We start from the raw sequence: 19,855 nt of genomic DNA, 5'->3' as shown, positions 1-19,855 counted from the left end.
AGGCTGGTCTCAGTCATGAGAGAGAGATGGCACTTGTAGGAAATTCATATCCCTTTGAAGACTTCTAACAGAAGTAAGTTTTCATCTCTTCTTATTCATACTGACTATAGTTAAAAGTGATCTTTACATCCTAAAGCAAACATGAAAAGTGCCATCTAAAAATTCTGTTGTTGCATGAAAAGGTCCCATGTCCTACCCCCTAATTTGTCTGCAAAAGGAACACCCAGCACGCTATAGCATAGCTGTCTGATAATGAACATGACATTGAATGTCATTGATATTCATTAGCTTATTTCAACACAGTTTCCAAAACGGATTAGTGGGGATATACTGAATAGAAAAGACTTTATTTTGACCACAACTTCTACATATTTATGTTGAAAAATGACGATACATTTTAAGACTTCCATGGTGGCTCTTGCTTCTAAGAATTTGAACATATGATTCCTGTGCTGCTTCACTTCTTAATGTCATAGTTTCTTAGTTTTTTGCTAAGGTATGCTGCCACAGATTTATGCCTCATGGTGATTCTTAAAATAGCAAACAAGAGAATTTTGTTCTTGCTTTTTTAGTTACTTGGCTTTACCAGATTGCTTTCCATGTTTCCTTTGTTGGTACCCCCATATCTTCTGCAGTAGTTCCCTTCTGTGATTGTCCCTTTCCTCAGAGAGAACCTTCTCAGAGTCTTCCAGGAAGTTTAGCAACAAAAAATCTCCATCTTAAGTGTCTGTTTTCTGGTTTATCATCAATATAGCTTAGTGACACTGTGCCTTCCAGTCACCTAGATTGCTCCCTTGCCAATAAATTCTTGCTGAGATTGCAAACTGAGCCATCTGGATGACATGATGAGGCTCTACCCTAGCTGGAGCATTGTTCAGGATACTCCATGACACAGATTCTGAGAACAGCAAAACCAGCAGGATTTCTCAGCAGGAAGGATCTGTATCAGCTACATTTTGAACATTCCCCACAAGAATTCAAAAAAACTTAGTAGCATCTGAAAAAGTTTTCAGTTATTCCGTAAAATGTAGCAGAAGTGTTTTTAATATATCTTACTTCTTAACATATTGCTGTTAAGATGTTTTACTAGGATTCTATATGCCCCAAGAACAAACCTATGCATATTTCTGCACCTATGCCATGAAATTTGTTGCCATGGAAATATCAAAGCCAGCTTATAACTAAGAACAGGCAAACCCTTTCATGCAAAATAATATCCAGCCTCAATTTCCATTCAATAATCAAAATGAATTGTAGCCATTATGATACTTTATAGTGGCTTAATATCTATGTTATATTATTAAAGTCTTTCAACCACTTATATCCAGTGCACACAGGCTCTAGATTATCTGGTTCAATGCATAATTTGGGCACAGCAATTCCACCAGCATCTCTGATAAATCAGACTAAACTAAATTAGATTAAATTGCCCTTACTATTTTTTGCCTTTTCTTGCTGCCTTTGAATTTATTGGCAAAGAAGAATTTTATAGATTAATTGAACAGCCGACTGTAGTACTTTCTTTCTAAACTTTAAAATTTCAGATGGTTTATGGCTGATTATATAGACTACAGTCTGAGGATTAACTGAATGGAAAACTTCAGATCAGGGAGAATTTAAAAAGAGCAACAGCATCTTCCAACAGAGAGTGTCTTGGGTACTGCAGTCTGAACAGCTTCTCCTGCTGCAGAAAAGAAGTTGACCTCAGACAAATAGCTGTGGGAGAGCATGTAAGGTAGTGTTCACATGCATGCACATCTTCTCTTCTGGATATAATTTTCTTTTACTGTCATGACTTTCATTGTGTTATTGATTTTCTAAAGTTAGTCTCTTGAAGTTAAAGAAAGAGCCCTATTTTTGGGTATCTCTGTCTCCAGTTAACATATTTCTGCTAGGAGACAAATCACAAAATCAAAAATAAATATGATATCTATAATGAAAAGGTTCATAGACAGCAATTTGAAACCAATGCCCAGAATTATCTCTTCTAGAAATATATTTTTAAAAGATCATGAATATCATTGGCCTACATATATATCTTTATCTTCTTTCTATTATTTAATTAACATGATGCCTTTCTGCTTATAAAATAGATTTAAACACTTAACCTTCTGTTTCCAGATGAGCCCTACACACAAATGTTCATATTATATGAAGTCCTAGAAGAATAAAACTGTACAGAGCTGCCAAGACTGGGTCCTTTTAAGGTGAGAGGTTAACTGAAAAAAAACATTGATCGTAACACATTCCAAGGCCTAAAGGCAGAAAGTATTGAACAATGAAAAGCCACACTGCTTCTTAAAATTGCTGAAGTACCACTTTTTCTTAGAGATACAAATGTATAATTTAATTAAGAAGATGAGGCATTTTGAAAATTATAGAAAATTGCATTTCTAGTTGTGGCTTAAATGATAATTTGCCTGTTTAGTAAGTGTTTGTATACTTTCATCAAGAAGAAAAGCAAGTGCTCTTTCACTCTGACTTTCTGATAGAGAAAGCAACTACCTGTAAAATTATACAGTGTGAGCTGTGAATTAACGTGATGTAAAAAATATGGTGTCCAATAAAGAGTATTTCCATAAAGACATCCAAGACCAAGTTATCATCAAAATAACCAAAAGCAGTGTGGGATAAAATTTTCCAAAATATTAATGTAATTTACAATGTTAGTCTTGTTTTCAAGTAAATGTTTCCTTAGAAATAATGCCATCTTAAAAATATTTTTTCTTCGTACAAATGTCATAAAAATCAGATTTACAATTCTAAATCAGAAAATTCAGTTTTGAAAATTTCTCCTCATAGCATAAGCACTTTAAAAGTGAAGACTTTGTGTCTGTATAGCTACAGAACTCTATGTCCCTAAAAGAAAGATGAATGGATTTCTCATATCAGTTTTTTCTACTAGATTTCCTTGCAAAAGATTACTAATGAATGTATTTTTGACACAGCCACAAACTGGTATATAAGGAAAAAAAAATTGGGAAAGAACTTAAATTAAAATTGGAACAATAAAACAGAAATCAGAAGTTAACAGGATAGAACACTAAAAGTCACCAATTTGAGTCACTATGTGACTCAAAAACTCAAAATGTCTTTAATAAAACACATATAGGGATATGAAGCAATGTAAGGATATGAAGCAATATATGTTAATCATTATAAAATGCATTTCTCGGTTAGATTTTTTTATAAATAAACTATTCTTACCTGTTATAGTTGCTTTGTTAATAGATGGTTGGCTACACATGGGTGATCTTCTATTGAAAAGGAAATGAGAAAAGGTTTAAGCCTGATAAATTCACTGATGACTGAATCCTTGAATAATATAACCTGAGAATTTATTTGGGAACTCCAGGACAGAAATATTTTAGGAACTTACAGGTTTATTAAAAAACTGCCAAATCACATCTAGAGCTATACATAGTTTGAAATGTGACTTATAAACATATGCAAAGACATTATTTTCTTTGGGATTCTAATTCCTTCTAGGTCTCCAGAAGCATTTTTTGGGTGAGGGAAATGACTTCACTATATTTGCCAGTGTAACTAACAGTAGTGTTAACTGTGATGCTGTAACATGACTGAAGAGGTATTATATTTATAATGCCTAATTTATGGTTATGCACTACTGTGGATAGGTAGAGTATCACTACCCTGGATGAGTGAAGCTGAGTTCTAGGTTCAGATCATGCAAGCAGATCTCAGTGAGTGAAAATGCCTACTCACTGTTTCATTTACAAGACTCAGACTGTGCCTGAATGATCATCTTTGAATGATCTTACACATAAGACTACTTTAGATAAAATCGTGTAACTTGAAAAAACCTACTCCAAGTTTATGCAATTAGAAGGCAAGGGGGCTGTTGTCTCAGCTACCAACTATAACATCTTCATGGGATTAATAAACTTATTCCTCATCATCATTTATGCAGGTTTGGTGGCACAGACTGAAACCTGTAACATTTATTTGTGTTCTCTAGTTTACATTAAAAAAAAACACTGCAAAAAGTTCAGTGGCCAAAAATGACACTCACTTGCTGGGTGCCCGGTCCTGTAAATTGGTTAATGCAGCAAAGTTATTCCGGACAGTACGCAGGCTGGCCAGAACCTGGAACAGAAAAAGGGGTTTCAGTATAAATTTCTGCAAAAGTGAGACTTATCTATCTCTGCTTTGCTGAAAGAAAATGGAAAGCATGTTGAAAAACCACTGCAAAAGGTTTCCTCGGCTGGTTAGTCTGGAACCTTTGGCTATTATTTAACAATAATATGTCTGTAAAACAAAGGCAGTAATTTATTTCTATTTTTTGTTCCCGTTATAAACAACTCATTATCTGTTTGAAGGCAGGCTGACTTGCAGGGGAGGAAAGTTTTTTACATAATTCTACTTATTTATTATAAATAACAATAAAAGCATTTGAGTTGGGAAGATAATAGCCCATTCAACCCTAATGCTTCATGGATAAGAAATAATTACAGAATCTTCATTTGCAGTTCAGTCCCCATAAACTCCAAAGGACAAAGGGAATGAAATTGTCTAGAATACCAGGAAAAGTAAAAAAGTAAGAGTGTCTCCTCTGAGAGGCACGGATGATTTGGAGACAGTGCAGAAGGGCAGAGAAAGAGGAAGTTATCCCCTGAGAATGAGGGAAAAGTCCCCAGGCTCTTACAAACTTTATGCATTGGGGAAGACAACATAGATGAACTACTTCCTTTCTGGACTTAATTTCATGGGAGATAACAGACAATGAACGTAGTGGGGAGGAATGTCTTCTTGTTATAAGTGGCATAGGCACTCTCTTCCAAAGGCAGTTGGGTAACATGCAAAAAATTTTTTTGAGGAACCATGAGCTGATTTGAGCTAGGCTGAAAATGGGAGAAAGCAGCAACACTAATCACTGTTATGTCTTTGCAGAAGTTAACAATTTTTTTTCTCAGCCCAGACTGGGCTGGGTTCCTGGTAAATCCATCTGAAGAATAACAAAAGCAGCAATGGGAAGCTGGCTTTCAGAGATCTGAGTAGAGGAATGCACAACCCTCTTTTCTTTTCATAGCACCTGAAATGCATACAGGAGGTAAGAATGGAGTAGGACTCTGAAGAAAAAAGAATAAATTAATGAAAGCTTGTAACAGCAAGTATTTAAGGACTAGCAATGACTGGCAGTATTCAAGTCATTGGAGGAAATTTCCAAATGAATTAAGATAATAAAAAACACATTTGGTTAACTAAACAGTATTTATTTGGTTATGTTTTTCTTTCTGAAAGTCAGAAAACAAACTCACTTATTTTAAATTCAGTGTCGATTAAAACCAATTATACATGTCATCAAATCTGCATGTTCAGGATACAGTGGAGATTTCAGAGTATTTTTATAAAAAGCCCTTGCTTAATCTTTTCTCTGCTAGTAAAAGATGGTGGTTTTATTCATATTGACTTGATTGAGTCTTATAAACACTGCATCTGTTTACAATGTAATTAAATATATAATAAACTGTTAAATTAATATTCTTTCAGCAACTAAAGCAACCTGTACAGTGTGTCTGAAGCTGACACTTTATTCTTACTTGAGACTCCTGTGTGACTCAACCTTTTGCTTTCCATCCACCTTCAATCACATATGACTTCATAATTACAGTGATTTGACTATAATTCCGATCTGTTTTGGAGTAACACCCATCATCATGAGTTCAAGGTATAGCAATGCTAACCTTTCATACTTTACAAGGCATCTCTATTGTGAAAAATTGTGGCATTTTTATCTGAATTATAAAGAATTTTGGGATGGTATTTTATAAACTAGAATCTGAATAGAAAAAGCAAACCTGGTTTTGTAGAGGAACATAAGTGTTCTGGGTAAAATGTATCTCATGTCTAAAAATCTCATTGTATTTAATGCATAAAAGATGTTCAAATGGAGAAATTGCAATTAGAAAAATAACATAATAACAGGAATCAGAAATTTGTCTTAATCATGACGGCTTGCTACAGTATTTGGAAGGAGACCAAAGGTATTTATCATGCTGTTGCACTTCAACTTTTCAGATAAGCAAAAAGTGTTAAGAAAGAGAGGTATATTTAACAGAGTGGGAGATTTATGACTTTATATTAAAACACTTTTCTTGTTTCAAGCATATATAATATCTACAGCAGAAGACAACTATTTGACCATTTTGTCTTTAAATTACAAGGCCATGTGAGAAATGTGGCAAAGCTGTGCCTACCTGAGCAAATGGTGTCACAATCAAGTCATCTCCATGTCTGAAAAAAATAAGCAGAGTTGTAAGTTAGGTATCACCAAAAATTTGCTGCTTTAACAGAAAGATAATCAGGTTTTACAATGCAGTATAGGTAACTCCAGCTTTATTCTTCTGCAATTACACTCTATTATGGCTCCACACATTCTTTGAAAAGCAAGTATCACCTTAGTTACTGCCCAGCTGCCTGGCAAGTCTATGGGAAGGCTGACAGACCAGCCACTTTCTGTGCTGTGCATTGGGAAGGTGACTGACCATCCAGCATTACTCTACAGACATGTCATCCCAAAGGATGGAGGTGAACATTCCAAAAGGGACTCCACTGCGGGCTGTCACCAGGCTTGTGAGGATGGAACAGGTGGATGGCTGGACAGCGCACCATAGATGAACAAAAACATCCTAAAACTTCCAAACTGGCTGACACCTCTGTAGTTAGGGGGCCTGTGACCAAGGGCATGCTGTCACTGTGGAAACCTCACTTCCATGGGGAGGGATGCATGGACAAGGTGCCCAGATGACACACTGTAGGGCAAATGGCAGGAGGAGAAAGTAGGGTTCCTTCTCTTCAGCATGGAAAACTGCTACTTGAAACGGTTGTCAAAAACTACAGTCCTGTAAAGTAGATTGATGGGCATAAAAGGAGCATCTGCAGCACTGAGGATGTAGAGTCAACACATAGGGAAAGGGAAAATTTGCCATTTGCAGTATATGGCAGCAATCAAGGTGAAAATAAATTTTCCAAAGACAAAAATACGTTTTTAATTTTCTTGTACTTCCCTGCAGTAAATTTATCATGATAAATTACAACTTGCAACTTCTAACAGAAACTCCCATTGATTTGGTGCTATTTTAATGTTATTTAAGTTTAAGTATAAAATATGAGTTTTGAACATTGGATTTCAAGTCCATGAAGATCTAATTAGAAAAAGGCTGATAAATAGAGAAATGTGACTTGTGTTTGACTTGCCACAACATTATTCCTATAATCTATATACTGTCCACAAGACAGGAATGGTGTGCAGATACTGCAAAAACCTAATTAAAAAGCAGTATATGCAATCTGTACCACTATACAATCAGTCTGTAAGGATGAAAAAAAACACCCCAATATTAAAGATGATTAGAATGTTAGTATGAATAGTATGTTAGTGGTGTGTTAGTATCATTAGAATGAAAGTAACTTTGTAGCCATTTTTATTATCATCTCTGTTATTCCTTTTGCAATAAAAGAATGGATTTTTAAACACCTTGTGGATGAAATCTGCACTTTGAACACAGTCTTTGCAGGAGTGGTTGGAATAGAGTGTTGCTTCAGGTGAAACCATAGGCCCAGACTGGATGGAAAGCATATAAACCTGAGTCTCAGAACAAACCAAAAGAATCATGTCCTCCATGGGAGGAACTCGGAGGCTTTAATTGCCCAAGGAAGCCAAATCCAATCGGGTACAATAGACATGAATCAGCCCTGAGTATTAACAGGAGAGTTAATGACCAGCTGGGTTTAGTATCTCTTTATGTTTTCATTGGGTCAGGAAAACACTGGCAAATACCCTACACTATAATTTTAGATAAGGGTTGCTTAATGAATTACACAAAGGCTTTAGAAGAAGATAAGCCAAATGCCTCTTTTCATTTTTTTTATCCTGTTCTGCATTGAAAGAGAGTGTGACTATGCTACTTCACTTCCAGGAAAATTATGCTCTTTGTCTTCGAGTTCTGTGAAATGGCATTATCTGATATGTGACAGCTGGCTTAAATGTTTCTCGGTAGTCCTTTAATTTCTTATGTTTTATAAAGGATATTTTTGTTATTTGTGTAGAGCTACTCCATTTTTTGCTTCTGTTTTAACACTTAAAGGGGGCCCAGCTCAAAACATACCACCATTTTTTAGTGATCTAGTCTAATTTGCATATATTGAAATTATGAAGGGGCAGAATTCTGAAGATGAAAGTGTTTACAAGTAGCAGCAGCACTACACAAAAACCAAAATATTCAATTTTTTCTACCTGTAAATAAGACAGTGAAGACATGGAGATAGTTCTTTCTAGCATGTCAGTAGCAAACACTGAATGCCCAATATAGTACACAAATGCACAAAATATTCACCAGTGCCTCAAAGTACCAGACAACTCTTGAAACATAGTCACTAGAAGTTATGTTCAGATTGGCAAAAAATATCAAAATGAGATTGTCCTCCTCAAAATCTCTTGTGGGATTCTTTATTGGAGATTATACTTCCTCTTCTTCCTATTTAGCCTCTGTTTGCCACTCCTTGGATGCTGAGGCGCTCATAAAAGGCAACAACAGCTACATGTTCTTGGCTTTCTGTCCTGGAGGATCTAGTTTTCTTTTATGCAAAATAACATGATCCCACTTTTCTCATTTTTAAACTTAATTCTATTTGAGCTGCTTCTGGACTGCATTTCACTGAAGAACACTGATATCATACTGTAGCTTGTTATTTTTTAGAAGAGACATGATTAAGTAGTAATTTAAAAACTGAAATCAAGCCAGGACTTACTTTTCACTTTTCAAATCACTCTTGTGTCAAGAGCAACAATTCCAGATATTATCATTATTTTAGTGAATCTGATACTGAAAGTACAGATATCCAAAGCTTTAGCAAAACAATTTAGCACTCACCAGACCACTTGCAATTGTAAAAGGTGGTCACATTGGGTCAGAAAATATGAACAAGGTGAGAGTTCAAAAACGGAGCAGACATGGACAAAGAAGCTGTGGTAATTTTTGTACAGAAAAGCAAGAACATATGATTCAAAATGCCATTGATACACAGCGTACTACAGCGTAATAAACACTACAATGTATAAGTGTCCTCCTGTTTCTAAATGACATGGAAGCTGATGGGTGACTCTTGCTGAATTCTAGACAGGATAGTGCCACACAGAAGCAGCATTAGGGTGTGTAAATACTACAATATGTCACAAGCTTCTAACTACAGACAGAGGTATTAACCATTAAAGTTAGAAGAAATTGTCCACATCAGTGTTAGATTCTCTTAACTAGAATGTCTGGCATACTTGTTCACATCTTCATTTTTCAAAGGAAATACAGGTTTAAGAATATTTGGACTATTAAGAAAAAGAATAATTTTCACATAGCCCCAAAATTTAAAATTATCAGTTCTCCACTGCCATAGAACATTGCTAAAACATGCTCCAGCCCACATGATATGAATAACTGTAACATGAAAAAAAAAAACCCTATTTTCTTTAGCAGACCAAAGTTTATATACCACATTGCCAGATGTTAGCCACAATAAAGTGGTGAAGCCTAGACTTCTGCAAATTTCTGTCTTTTTTTCCTAACATTTCCTATATGACACTTGAACTCTCATCATATAACCTATGCTGATCCCCATCCTGAAGAAGAGATGAAAGTGCTGTATTGAGTCAGAAGGTAGTTGAACATGTTCAGTACAAAAGTTCTGCTTCCTTTCCTCAGGATTGGCATCAATTTTTCTCTTCTATCCCAATCACAGAATGGTAATTAACTTTTCCCTTATTAGTAAGAACTTAGGGATGAATCGGCAGACCGAGAAGCAGGCAGGAAGATTAACACAAGGATAAGACAGGGTGACTGCATAACCTTTACCTCATAATTAGACTGTCACAATTTAATATAACGTCTAATAAGAGAAGTTACTAGAGATATTCTGCAGACCTATCAGGATACAGTTAAGAAAGAGTGGATGCTTTTTGTAGTAGTCAGAAAAAATTCACGACATCCATTAAGGAGAAGGAAATCCCAGGCTTTAGAAACCACGAGGAGAGTGGAGGTTTGTCTTTCTAAAGGCCACAGTAAATACAGATTAAGTCTTTCTAGGTCTCTCTAGACTTTCATATGAATACCAACTAACTGATCTTGAGGACATGCATTGAAGTTGTCAGATATAAACAGGATAAATAGGAGCTCTGCATTATTTGGCGAGGAGAAAAACATACAACACATATTCACACCAGTTTGACACAAATGTACCGGTTTAAAGTATGATCTCCCTGGTTTGTAATACTCCTCCACTTGAATCAAAACCTTACATATATCCCCAGGAAAAGTACTGGCTGAGGATGCTGGTCAGGCCTTAAATCCAGCTGGCATAGTCCATGTTGGATTCTCTGGCTAAAAACTTTGGACATACATCATTTGAAAGAATAAAGCTACCAACTGAATAGAAAAGCCCAAGAGGACAGTGGCTGTATGGAACCTCTGAATGAAGCTCCACATCAAGAGCTGTCATGAATTTATGAACATTGTCAAATGAATTTATTCCATTTTTAAAGAATGCACACTGTCTATATACAATGTAAAAAATAAAAATAAGATGGATGCTACACAAAATATATGGCAGGTGCCTTTTGCAGTGTAAATATCTAGATTTGGATTAAACATAGCATCCACTCATTTCTTTATACATGGCTACATCAGACTTACTGTCCAATAGCATGTCTCAGGTTAGATGAAACATTTGTGTTTTGTTTGCATATACGCCGGAACACAATTATACCATATAAAAAAACCACAAATGAAAGATGGAGAATAAGCTGGTAGAGTACCCTAACTGCCAGGATTTTCTTTTCTGTCCCAATAAAATGTCATATTTGAAACCAAATATGCACACACAAAACATATGAATTGGGTATGCTGAAGTAATCATATTGCTCAGATTCACATTTTAGTAACAATGAAAGATAATTCTAGGTTGCAACGTGTGATAGGGCCATGGAAATATCATGTAATGGTACTAGCCATGAGAAACTGTTCTTTGAGGACAGTGAGCAGCAGTGGCTGCCTGCTCCATGCAGCTTGATCTTTATCATCATCATCTGCATTTGGAAAATACAAACATATTTGCAAAATTGACTTTGTGAAGTCAGAAATCACAGTGCTCCAAGTCAGCTTATTCTGCAGGAATAGTGCTTAAGTCATGTCATCTCAATTTTTAAAGACTTTGAGAAAAATTTTCTAATCCTGAGATGGCTTAGGCCTTGCTCAAAAAGCCAAAACTAAATGAGTGTAAGTGGCAGCTTTTAGAGTTTTGCCCACACTATGAAATGTGGTAACAGATTTTTCTAGATAGCCAGTGGGTTATTAGTAATTTGCATGTTTTTGAAAGGGTAAACACAATCTGGGGGATGATCAACCACCTCAAGCAGGAGATAGAGACTATGGCACTGAGAGCAGGCTGGGATTTAAGGCTGAGAGAACAAGCAATTAAAATTGATATTGTAGCCATGAACTAAGAGGAAGGGGTTGTTTTTCTCAGAGCATTTATTTATTTCTGAGAACGTGTACATAAGAGAATTGTTAAAAATGAGCTACTTGAAGCCACAGAAATTAGACCCTGAATGAAGCAGACTCTCATCAACTATTGTCTGAGTGTTTCAGAGCACCACAATTTTCTATAACACTGTGTAGTTATGTCCTCCTGATACATCTGTCTAATTCAGCAGCACAGCTAGCCCTAATTAGTATAAAAGTATTGCTGCAATATTGGGAGTTCAGTACAGTTAATTTAATTGAGCTTAACCAGATGAAGGAGGATTGGCTCAGAAAAGCCACAGCACCTGAGAAGTCCATTATCCCAGCCAAAAGAAATGCTGGTTATAGTAATTCTCCTTGGAGTGTCTAACTAAACAAGTGAGATTTAGAGAGACACATTAAAGGGAGAAAAACATTCTCCAGCATAAACATCACTTGTAAAAACTTCAGATATGTCTTTCCAAAGACCCCAATTGACTTCATAGGGAGCACAAATCAAGTTAGTCCACTATGATGTCAATGAAGAAAACAATTACTGTCTGCCTTACAATCAGATATCCAAAATACTCAAACCAAATGTGGATTGTTACATTTGGCTAATACGCATATGTTATGTACTAAAATACCTGGAGTTTTCCAGATACAACTTATATTTTATATAAGAAAATACTTTAATTTTTCATGTCATCTTTTTAGCATCTCAGGTCCTGAAGATACTCTTGATTAGGTGTGAAAGAAGCCTGTGAATTCTTGGAATCTACCCTGTTGCAGTCATCAGTGTTAGGTTACCCAAACTGCAATCTTAATTCAAGCTGAACTGCGTTAGCAGCCAAAATTGGAGGCTCTCAAGACTTAGAAAGACAAAAGGACCATGTCTGTTACAGACTAAGGAACTGGAAAGGAAGAGTGTTAACAATTCTAAATCAGCATTTTGAGGTTTAATCCAGGGACTATCTGGCTACGTGTACACCGCACTGTGTATCAATAGCTCCCTTTCACAGTGCCTCTGCTTTTGACCAGATTTAAAAAAATAAAATAAAAGATTTTTCTGGGTGACAAGAGATATTTTAGGTCTCTGTAAAAGCGGTCTGAGCCAAGACTCATCAAATCCAGAAGCTTCATTCAGAATTGCTGGGTGAGCTGGAATCAGAATTGGCTATCTCAAAAATCCAGGAAGTATTACTACTTTTTCCCTATAAAATGTGCTGTAGGAACACTACACTCCTTCTTCCATCTACCAAGAAAGCCTCCTAACACCTTTGGAAAAGTTTGAGGACCATCAGGACCTCTTATGTCAGTCCCAGCTACTTTGCTCACAAGCTTAAACCTTTTCCAAAGACACTGCACTCACACATCTGACTTGTGTAATCTGCCTGAGGAAATCATGCAGGTAGTGATGTAGTGGACCATCATAATAGGATGCCAGCATGATTTCTGCAACATAAAAAAACACAGACAACTCAAGAAATCATTTATATTGTACTTCCCTAGTCATCCACCAAGCTTCACTGATTTAATTTATATAGCAGACCATATAGATTACAGGAGAATGGTGGCCAACTGAGCAACATGTCTCTATTTATGACAGAATTATTCGGTCCTGAAGGGAAACAGAGGATTGCCTTGCCAGAGTGTTTCACTGTTGCAGGTGGTTTTCCTTCTAAAAAAGCCGGGGGGTCACTGAGGCCATGGCAAGGGAGAAGAAGCTACAGCAGCTTGGGGCTCTGCGTGTTGAAGGAGAGGCTGGATTAAGCCAGAGAAGATAGGATTTTGAATTAGAAAAATGCTGGACTCAATCAGAGGAGTCCAGGCCAACTGAGCAGTACCACTGTTGGACTGTTCATACAACCACAATCATAATTTAACTGTATCAAGGCTGAAAAATAAACAGGCATCAGAGAATACAGAGTAGTTCTGTTTTCTTCTCAGGTTCAAGAAAATTAGTCACTGGGTTTGCATACATGACTTGAAGCAATCAAGTTAGTGCCACTCAACCTGTTACTATTAGGGACTTTTGATTGCATTAGCTGACACATAAACTCTTACCTTGTTGCAATTGATAATAAAATGTGTTGCCTGGAACTACTTTTAATCACCAGGTATTTGGTACCCTGCTTGTCCCTGTCCCACATGTTTAAGTGTTTAAAACTAATATGGGTGCTGCTGAAGAATAAGACCATATGACTTTCCATGTGAGCCTCCTACTGATGCAGGTTGAAAGCTTCACTCTTTAAAAGAAATAGCAGAGATGCTGAGAACAAGGCATTCATGCAATGCAACCCAGCCTGAGAGAGCTAGGTATCAGCCAGCCACAGATAGTTTCAAGGTTTATTAAAAAATGGTCCCTTAACAACACACAAAGATCCCTACACGTACGCAAGAAAAAACAAGCTGACTTCAAGAAAACAAGAAAAAAAATCAGATTGTACACTTTCAGGGACTGAACTCTACAACTGAGCATTAATGCCATTAAAAGAATTCAGAATGTTCAGTTTGTGCCTGAAGGGTGGAATGACAGCTAATGTTCTTCTGGGTTTTGAAATAAATTTGACCTGTGCACTTAGGTTATCACTGAACTATAAAAGCAGTCCAAAAGGAATCTCCGCCCCCCCAAAACATTCAAGTCCTTTTTACAAAGTTGTCTTTCTTCACAGTGCTCCCATCCTTCAGTATTGCAGGCATACAAAAGGCACACATCCACCCTTCCCCTCCACAGCAGATGATTGCTGCAAGCCCAGGGAGTACTGGTGTTGTGAGATACCTGAAATCCCAGCTAAGAATTGGCTTTGGTATCATATTTTTAAGAGCATGCCACCTGTGACTGAAAAGATGTAGGAATTGTCTGTTTTGGTTGTGACTTCAGTAGTAACTTGTTATTTTCCTTCAAACATCCATTATTTCCAGAGCAGGGAAAAAAGAGAGTAAAACATTGAGTGTTTAAAAAGGAAGTGTTTTTTTCAACAACTGAGAGCTGTATTTGGAAAATTGTAAGTTTTTAGCAATCTCACACAAAACCAATCGTGATTCCGTATTGCTTGAAAGTAAATAAATTTACATTTCATCAACAAAAATTCTCCCCTGAATAAAAATCAGATAAAGTCTCCTCAATGCAAAAATGCTTTATCTTTGTTTTCCAATATAACTGATTTCCTGATCAACAAAGTTAACACAAATTTATTATTCAACTTTAAGCTAGTTGCATTCTAAGTTGAGTTCTTTGTTTTGAATTCCACCTGTAAAATTTGTTAAACAACCAGAAATGACAGTCATTGCTTTTTTTTCCAATTTTTTTTTTGTTTATAACTAAAAAAAATTGTAAATAACCTGCAAATTACTTAGATTAATTTAAGCTGCAACCTAGAACTTCATTTAAGGATCTTAAAAACAAAAAAGCAAAACACAATGAAGAAAAATATATGCCTGTCTTTTCCTAAAGTGATGGAGGTACATTTCTTTCTATAACAAATAAATGTCTCAAGTAATTTAATAAATTTTTAAACTAAATATTGTTTCTAAACAGAGTCACACATTGAAAATGATTCCTAAAAGATGTTTTTAGAGTAGCCTGGACTTTGAAGTTTAACTGTCCATATTCAGCCGGTAATACCCATGATACAGTTATATCAGCAATTCCTAGGAAATAATATGATACATAAAAGGAATTTCAGTTGCAATTTTTCTGGAGAAAAGACAATTATTTCTAATTTGTTAAACTGAAGTTCAATTACTCATCTCAGTAAATGCATGTCTTGTCTGTTGTCCTAGAATCCTGGCTAGCACCTTTCATGAAAAAGGGTTTTTTTCTCCATAACTTAAGATTCGTAATCATAATCTTTTATTAATAAAACTAGGCCTTACTGTCTCAGAAACAAAAGAATAAGCTTGCTTTAGATTCTTAGAGGATAAGAACAGTGACAGTAGTTATAGGGAAAATGTCCTGGAGTAAATTTTATCAGCTTGATGCTGCTGTCTTCAGAAGTTACTGTCAGAGTAGCAGTAGGTTGTCCAGCTCATGGAAGGAGTGCATGGTGGCCATTCAGCAGATCCCCAGACCAGTGACCCTGCAGTTCTCCACAGTCAGTATTTATTGGGTTCTGCTCCTTTTAAAACTTTAAGTAAGTTTTAATAGAAATAGGCAAATTTTGTTTAAGAATACTAGTTGGAGCTTATAGTGATAAGTTGATGGAAAAAACAATGCTGAGCTTCTCTAAAGAAGGCTTTAAAGCTCCCCCAGCAGTTGCTTTTTTATGAGAGAGGTTCAGTTGGCCAAGTTCTGAGAAGACCAGGAGGCTGGGTCTGAGCTGTGTTCTGAGAGCTTGTGGAAAGGGGAGAACAGAGTTAAACAAGAGGTCATAAGATGTCTTCTTACTCAGAAGACACAGTGGGGCTTGGACAGACTTCTCTACTGAGAATGTCTTGGTCCTCTGGTCTAGACTGCTATCCTCTGGTCTACTACTAGAATCACAGGGTATACATGTTTTCACCCTTCAGCGTGGCATAAAACATGGGCTGTGATGCAGCAGTGGACAGCTTATTGGCTTCTTTTTCTAGGAACCTATTTTTTTAAACTGATTAGAGACCTGGGTTTTGCTAGAACAGAAATTCTCTACTAATTTGATCTCTTGCTCCATTAACCAGGGCAGTGATCCCTTAACAAAAAGGGCATAAAAAGTGTTATCACTTCTACCTCTTCCTGCATTTGCAAGTTCTGGGCAGCTTCAGGAGTTCAAACAAGTCAGCATTAAGCAGTCAGGCTACCTCAGCAAGACATCCACACAGCTCTCTGCTTCAATAATGTCTTCAAATATAGACCTGACAATTTTTCCAATAATGATTTTGCACATCTTTCATCTAGATACTACTCCCTTTCTCCTCTGTGTTGCTGTCGGGAATTTTCTCTGTTGTTTGTTTTGGTTTTTTTTCCACATTCTTTATTCTCCTTCCCTTTAAACTTGCTTTCCTGTCTTTCATCACAGATCCTGAACTGTAATTTCTCATATTGTCTCACTGCCTCACTCAGTTACTTCTTTTTTTCTTGCACATCCTTATCTGTGCTGGAAATCCCAGAGAGAGGCTTCACAACACACCTGTGCTCATCTGCCTTGGACCTTGTGTCTTCCTGTCTGAACTATTCACCTCTCCAGTTCACAAACTTTACCAGCTTTTCCTAATCTCTTTATATAATCTCCATGTCCTGCTTTTATTATTATAAAAGACCATGTTATTTCTTCAAAGGGATAATTGAAACAATACTACTGACCCCCACTCCATTCCATTTTATGTGCTTTTCCTTTCTTACCATCAGCTGCTTTTTCTACCTAACTGAACCTATAAAATCTATCAAGATGTGAGGTCAAATAAATTTTAAATGTAAATGTGTTTCCAGAAAAAATTGAAAGGAAGAATAGAGAAGGGGGAAAGGGGAAAAATGTGTGCTGTTTCAGTAATTATATTGTTTATCCAGTTTACTGCCATGTGCTGAAATATTACCAAAATTCTAGGAAATTAGGTGGATTATGAGTTCAAGAATGGAGCACTAATTGAATTTTTCATTGAAATGACTCATCTAAGCAACGGAGTCAGCTGGATTGTCCTCCTGAATGTAAAAATCTTTACAAATGTTATCCTGGTACAGGTGCCATACTAAAAGCTTGAATCTCCTACCTCTAAAAAAAAGGATATCTGTCAGAGGAAGATTTGCTGGAAGGGGTAAGCTATTCCCAAGAAAAATGCTTTTTTTATATAACAAAGCAAGATCAATTGCTCTTGTTCTAACCTGTTTTGTCTCAACAAAAACTGGTCATGCTTGGTACAAAGCTTAATGTGTATTTCAATTTACAGATCTTAACTGAGTCATAGACCTTACACTAACCCTCTCTAAAGGCAGGAAATTTTCTTACCTTGACACTCTACATAGAAAAAGCGCTATAATTAAACAAAATATCAGTTCTAAAAATTTTATAGGCTAAAAAAATAGGAGTGTTCATTTATTACGTCAAGTTAAATATCAGCTCTAATTTCACTCATTATTATGAAAACCCTTATTCTTTTTTGTGCCTACTCTTATTATTTAAGGGAGATATCTATTGGTCTTTGCTTCATTAAAAAACAGCATTCACTGTAGTATTCTGACAAACCTGATCCTTTATTTTACATATATATTTGAACCATAAGTATCAATTTGACCATAAAATTTGGAGCCATATAGGGAAGAAAAACCCAATCAAACAAAAAAGGGTTATTAATTACTCTTAATTAGAAGTGACTAGGAGATGAATCGTTTAAATATTTTTGGCATCTTACAAACAGACAAGAGATTTGCATCTGACTTCCACTACACGTGAGACTTGGGGTTCACACATATTTGAAAAGCATGACTCAATAGCAGAACATACATATTTCACAGAACAGTGAGAGAGGACAGAATAAACTTAAAAAGGTAATTTGTTAGAATTTTGTCTTTTAGTTAAGAGGGTATTTGAAATAATTTGTTCTCTATCAAATATATTATTTTCTGCCAGCTGCTAAATCCTTTCTCTAGAAACCTAAAACACCCCAGTTGTAAATAAATGGAATCTATTTCTTAAAATCATGAAGAAGCATAAATTGAGTTTGTGTTGATTCTCTTGAAAATACCTTAAGAGTCAGAAAATAGTTCTCCTTAGTGTTTTAGTACACAAGTATTGACTATCATTATTATTCTGTCAAAGCTAATAGAGTGCATAAACATGTCAAGTACATCCTCATGATATCCTTCAAAAAGCTGCAGGAACAAGTGTAATCTTCATTAAAGAAATAAACAAACAATTTCCCATTACTTCACTAGCATAAGTGATTACAATTTGATTTTTAAAAAAGAAAAAAAAATCTTTTGGCTGCAAAAATCTTGACACTGTACAAATTATAGACTAATAGTATTTTATAAGGTACTTACATATCACTGGCAATGGAGGAATTCCTGGACATGGACTTTGGAGACAGATCATAATCACTGTCTGACCGGTAAAGGAAAGACTCCCTACGCTGACTGTGGACAAAATTTGCCTGAAGAATTAGCCCTGACCCAGGGCTTGTCATGGGGTCCAAGGGACTTCGTCCGGATGATGTACCATTGTCTACATCGAAACTGTGAAAAGAAGAGAAAATTTTTTATGTTATTGACCCAGGAATTTTAAAATTTAATAAACACCCTTCTGAGAAATTATCACAGCTAATTGCTTCTTGATAGTAATGGAGAAATAAAGACCTGGTCACATCCACTGCTATGAAAAAACACAAGTCACGTAAGAGAGATACTTTAAAATTACTGATAAACAAAGAAAATCCCCAAGTCTGAAGGAAAATAAAATTGGCAGAGAAAAATCCTATGTTATTAGAAATAAAGGAAGCTTTATGCTTCTCTGCATGTAGAGTATCCATGAGCTCTATACTAGAGGGAACATGTTATTTCATTATTTACTTCTTCAGGTCGCATCTCTCATGAGCTGGACACCAATTATCCTGTCTCCCACTGCTAAGACAGCTCAGGGCTTTTTTCTTATTGAGTACCTGATCCTAATATTTTGCTACTACAGAAATATTTCAAGTACATACTTTATCTTGTCTCAGTAAACAAAGAGCCAGGATGGCATTGAGGCATATGTGTGTGCTTGAGCACATCTGCCTGCATTAGATTTGCTATTTTACTAACAGATGGAAGCAGTGAGTCCTTTGTTAATGGCCAAGCAACAAAACCTCTGTAGCCATTTGTGTCTTTGAACCATACAGTTTAGATTCAGCATTTGTTTGCTGTGTGTGCTATGAAGAGTGGTAAAGAGGCTTATCATTCCTAGAGAACACTTTTCTCACGAAAGGCTGAAGGACGAGGGAACAGAAAGAAAGAGAAGGAGAGAGTAGATGCTGTTTTACATAGACGGTAATGTTTCCACAAAGGTCTTTGAAAATCAGTGCAAAGACCTTGAACGGGAATCTGCAAACAATTAAACACTGGTACAGGGTGGGTGGTGCTGAGAAGACGTGCTCATGGCAACGTGTGGAATGGAACAGCTGCATTTGCTACTGTAGAGAGGCTTTTTGCAGCATGTGGCTTCATGTTGGGATGTCTTGCACTATGCAATCTGAGAGATTACAAATGTGTGGATTAGCAAGGCCATGTCTCTAGGCTCATTTGCCATACTAATGGGGACAAAAATAACCCTGCTAAAGCATTTAAAAATGAGGGATGAGCACAGGATCTTTCATATGATTTTTTAAACATAGATAAGCACCACATTATGCATTTTTGCTGAAACCATATAAAGTACCCATTTTGAAAATGGTGTTCA

General features: G+C 36.2%; 1 protein-coding gene across 3 annotated transcripts in view; it reads right to left on the bottom strand.

The window, feature by feature from the left end:
• PDE4D (phosphodiesterase 4D) overlaps nt 1–19,855 on the bottom strand; it is a 354,587-nt gene that overhangs the window by 80,122 nt on the left and 254,610 nt on the right. For all 3 annotated transcript variants that reach the window (XM_088157223.1, XM_088157224.1, XM_014881794.2), the window contains exons 2-5: nt 18,466–18,657; nt 6,219–6,255; nt 4,034–4,107; nt 3,208–3,257 (exon numbers count right to left, since the gene is read on the bottom strand). In XM_088157223.1, the coding sequence (XP_088013349.1) occupies nt 3,208–3,257; nt 4,034–4,107; nt 6,219–6,255; nt 18,466–18,657 (353 nt within the window). The remainder of the gene's footprint in view (nt 1–3,207; nt 3,258–4,033; nt 4,108–6,218; nt 6,256–18,465; nt 18,658–19,855) is intronic.

Source organism: Sturnus vulgaris, chromosome Z, assembly GCF_052056855.1.
Source record: "Sturnus vulgaris isolate bStuVul1 chromosome Z, bStuVul1.hap1, whole genome shotgun sequence".
In the NCBI taxonomy this organism is placed as follows: domain Eukaryota; kingdom Metazoa; phylum Chordata; class Aves; order Passeriformes; family Sturnidae; genus Sturnus; species Sturnus vulgaris.
The sequence above is the reverse complement of the archived record's forward strand: the minus strand, read 5'-3'. Positions and strand labels throughout refer to the sequence as shown.